Below are 4,000 nucleotides of genomic sequence, written 5' to 3'. Positions count from 1 at the left end.
AGAGACCCGCCCCCCCCGCCGGAGCACGCGGACAGTAGCCGCTCCCGGCCAGTGGGGGCCGACAGAGCCGAGCAGGGTTAGGGGCAGTGTGGTCCAGCTGCCCTAAGGCACTTCCGGGGCCTTCCTCGGTGCGATCAGGACCCACTCTCGGGTAAGGAAAGGCTGGGGGTGGAGCCCCGCCCCCCCCGCCACCCCAGCAAAGCACCAGGCAAGGCTCAGAGCCCATCGTGAACCCAAATCCGTCCAATTCCTCCGCGCGGGCCTGAGCCACCAGCGACCCTTCAGAGGACGGCAGGAGGGTAACTGTAGCGTGTGGCTGGAGCCGCGGGCCTGCCAGGGACTCTGCCAAGCCCTTAGGTATGAACGTTTTTACATTTTTTTTTTTTAATTTCTAGGAGAGAGAGAGACAGCGTGAGCAGGGGAGGGTCAGAGAGAGAGAGAGACACAGACTCTGAAATAGGCTCCAGGCTCTGAGCTGGCAGTCAGCACAGAGCCCGACGCGGGGCTTGAACCCACAAACTGCGAGATCATGACCTAAGCGAAAGTCGGACGCCCAACCGACTAAGCCACCCAGGCGCCCCGGTATGAACGTTTTTAAACCCCAGAACCACCCTGTGAAGTGGGAACCATTTCACCCTGTTCTGCAGGTGAGGAGGCCAAGGCACAGGGGAAGGAGACACCTGGCCTGGGGTGGCCCCGTCGGAACGAGGGAGAGCGAGGCCTCCTAGCAGGCAAGGGGTTGGTGTCCAGAGTCACCTCCTTTCTACCTTCGAGGAGGAGGCTGGAGCCTGGGGCCAGACCTGACAACCTGTCAGCCTCGGGCCAGGGAGTCTGGTGGCCGGGTCCCTCGGCTCACACCCACTCAGCGCTTTGGGCCGGCAGAGATCTGCGGCAGGTGACACTCTATCCAGCCCCTTGTAGGGAAGGGAAAGGACCCCAAGTCTAGAGGAAGGCAGGGCCATCACGGGTTTCTCTATCCCCCCTGCCAATCCCAGATGGGTGAGCATAAGGACACGTTACTCTCTTGACCAGTGAGTCCTGGCTTCTCCACTGACCCCTTCTGGGGCCTTAGGGCCATTTCCATACCTCTCTCACTTTCCTCATTGATAAAGCAGGTGTAAATACGGCCCCAGCCTCATCCACAGGTAGAGCCCAGAAGAGAGACCTCACCCTGCTCCTTCCTCCGTCTCCAGAGCCTAGAGCAGTGCCGGCACACAGCATGCCCTCGCGGAGCCGAATCCGCCTCACTGCTGAGTTAGGGGTGCTGCCGGAAGGGGCTGGGCCAGGCTGAGCAACCGAGCCCAGTCCTTGGCGCTCGAGACCCAGGGCACCTCAGAGAGAGGGGCACGGGTGACTCTTCATGCTGGCCCAAGGACCCCTCCCCCCAGAGATTTAGCGGGGAGTCGGGGCATGGAGATGGTTTGACATTGCAAAGATAGACAAATGGGCTCAGGGCTCCAGGCAAGGAGGCAAAGTAGGCCGGTGCAGAAGGTATGGAAGAGCCAAAGCAGGGAGGCTGGATGGCTGGGGGCTGGGTGAGCACCCCTGCTGAGTGGAGGGAATGCATAAATGAACCACTGAGGCCTTTCTCACAGAACCTCCCCCAACACCAACACCAACACCCCTGCAGGCCGGGTGGGGAGTGCTCGCCTGGGCCCAGCTGGCCTCCCTCTCACTGTGGCTTCCGGCTCACAGTCTCTGGAAGGCAGAGGGAACGGGGTGTGGGGACAGGACGTCCTGCTCTGAGCAGCCCCCAGGCGCGACCCAGCTGCACACAGACCCAGGTGGGGGCTCCCGAAGCGGGTGTGGACAGAACAGACGGGGGAGCACAGAGGCCCCCGGTCCCACCCCCAGCCTCACCTTGATGTTCTTCGATGTTCCCCCAGCCAGTCACCCAGCAGTCGGTCCGATTCTGGAACTCAGAGGAAGAGGCCGCGACACAGATGGGCTGGATGTACTTATTGTAGGTGACCGAGGAGGCCAGCTTCAGCAGGGCGATGTCATAGGATGAAGCCCCCAGGTACAAGGGGCTCAAAACGATCTCCTGCACCTGGTATCGGTTGTAGTAGGCCTCCAGATTCCAGATGGACGGCATGGCGGACAGCTCGCCGAACTGCACGGACCACTCAAAGGGATCATTGCTCCTGGTGGGACACGAGAGAGCAGTCAGGGGTCCTTACAGGGGGGAGGGCCCCTGAGCCCACCTGAGGTCTTAGGCACTGGGACAGCAGAGTACGATTGGTACGATTGGAGAGTCACTCAGCCAGCGGGCCACCTCCTGCGGCAGTCCTAAAAAAGAATAAAAAGACGCACAGGACCAGGCACTTCCCCCTGACCACGGTCGGGCAGGCCAGGCTCCGTGCCCAGACCTTCCCCACCTCTGTCTGCCCTGTGCCGGGAGGCGGGATGAGGAGGGGGTGGCTGGTACTGCCATTTGGGGAGAAGAGAAATCGGAAAAGAACACGACACAAAAGTGCACGGGAATGTTGTAAAGAACGTTCTGGGGGGGAAAAAAAACGGAACNGCCCGGGTCAGGCGCGCAGGACTGGTCCCCCCTGACCGCCCGCCCCCAAACTCACTTTAGGAAGCAGTGCGCGGCCGAGAGCGCCCAGCGGCGATTGACCAGGGTGGCCCCGCAGTGGTGGGAGCCCCACAGGCGCAGGCTGCCCTGCCACGGCCAGCGCCCCAGCTCCGAGTCCTTTCCGCCCACCACGCGCATGGAAATAGTTCGGCGGCCGCAGGGCCCTGGGACGGACAGACGGACACGCGGCCGGCTGGCCCTGCCCGCCCCACCTGCGCGCGCGCGAAGGTAAGGGGCTCCCGGGAGAACGCGCGCGTCGGCNCGCTGGACCTCTCTCTCCCCTGGGTCCAAGGGCCTTTGGGAAGCATCGAACCTCAAGGCGCACGGTTCAGAGCTTCCACTCCGCCTGGGTCCACCACCCACACCGTGCGCCCAATCAGTCCTCCTGGTCAGCATCACTGGGCTCCTGCCTGCCCCCTCGTTGCCCCCTCGTTGCCCCCTCGTTGCCCCCTCGTTGCCCCCTTTCGTCCACCGTCCGCTTTCAGGTAGCGGCCAAGGCTGGCCGCCACCAGGACTCCTGGGAGAGCGGGGCCTCGCTGAGCGCCTGCTAGGGACCTGGCCGCAGTGGGCCACACCAGGAAGAGAAGTTCCGTTCCTTCCCTTCTTGGGGAAATGAGGGTCTCTGGTCTCCACCGGCCCGAGCCCTCAGCCAGGCCAGTCCCTGCCCGCCCAGGCTGCCCCCTGGTGGCCGGCCCCTGCCCTCCTCCTCCTCCTCCAACTTAAATCTTGACTCCCCTTTCACAAACTGTTGCAAAATGGCCTCAACGAGAGAGACACGCCTGGACGGTCTCTGCGCCTTCTCGGCGCCCCTGGGTCCTGAGCACTCCCAGGGATGTGGTGGGATTCTCCAAGTGATGAGTTTCCCAGCCTTGGCTCCTGGGGTCCCTCCAGTCAGGGGAACCAGCCGGGCTAGGCGTCCACCCTGTGGGAGCCCCGCGTCTGGGGCCTGGCCCCACAGCGCCCCGCTGAGCCTGGGTGCTGAGACGCATGGGACCAGGAGCGCACGGAGCCAGCGGCCCGCCGGGAGGGGCGGGACAGAAGGCCCCCACCGGTGTCCTGGGTCCAGGGCGCGCTGAGAGAGGCGCCAGGGAGACCCTGGGTGCTGGGGACCCCGGGACCTTCTCCAGAGGATGAAGCTGGCCCGTCAGCACGCATCCTTGACTTCCGCCGCTGGTGTCACCTGCAGAGTGGGGGCTGCGGGCATGGGCTCGGGCGGACGGACTCGGGACAGAACAGGACTGGGTCCCTGGCAAGGGGGCAGGGGTGCCCCGAGCGGCTCCACACAGGGGCCCTTGGCACCACAGTGCCTGTAACCCGCCAGGCCCCTGCGAGTTCCCTGAGGTGGGGGCCAAGCGCGGCACATGGCCCGAGGCACAGGGCCAGCGACTGCCTCTCCCCTGCAGCCTGCGGCCATCAGGG

The 4,000-nt window shown here is 64.4% G+C and overlaps 1 protein-coding gene across 1 annotated transcript in view; it reads right to left on the bottom strand.

Annotated features, from left to right (window-relative positions):
* LOC144230255 (testisin-like) overlaps window positions 1-2,223 on the bottom strand; it is a 3,299-nt gene extending 1,076 nt beyond the window's left edge. The window contains exon 1 of the mRNA XM_077762457.1: window positions 1,861-2,223. Within this exon, the coding sequence (XP_077618583.1) occupies window positions 1,861-2,095 (235 nt within the window). The 5' untranslated portion in view covers window positions 2,096-2,223. The remainder of the gene's footprint in view (window positions 1-1,860) is intronic.
* Between the last annotated feature and the right edge of the window lie 1,777 nt (window positions 2,224-4,000).

Source organism: Crocuta crocuta, unplaced genomic scaffold, assembly GCF_008692635.1.
Source record: "Crocuta crocuta isolate KB4526 unplaced genomic scaffold, BGI_CrCroc_1.0 scaffold234, whole genome shotgun sequence".
NCBI classification, from domain to species: Eukaryota; Metazoa; Chordata; class Mammalia; order Carnivora; family Hyaenidae; genus Crocuta; species Crocuta crocuta.
This window is presented reverse-complemented; position numbering and strand designations above follow the sequence as displayed.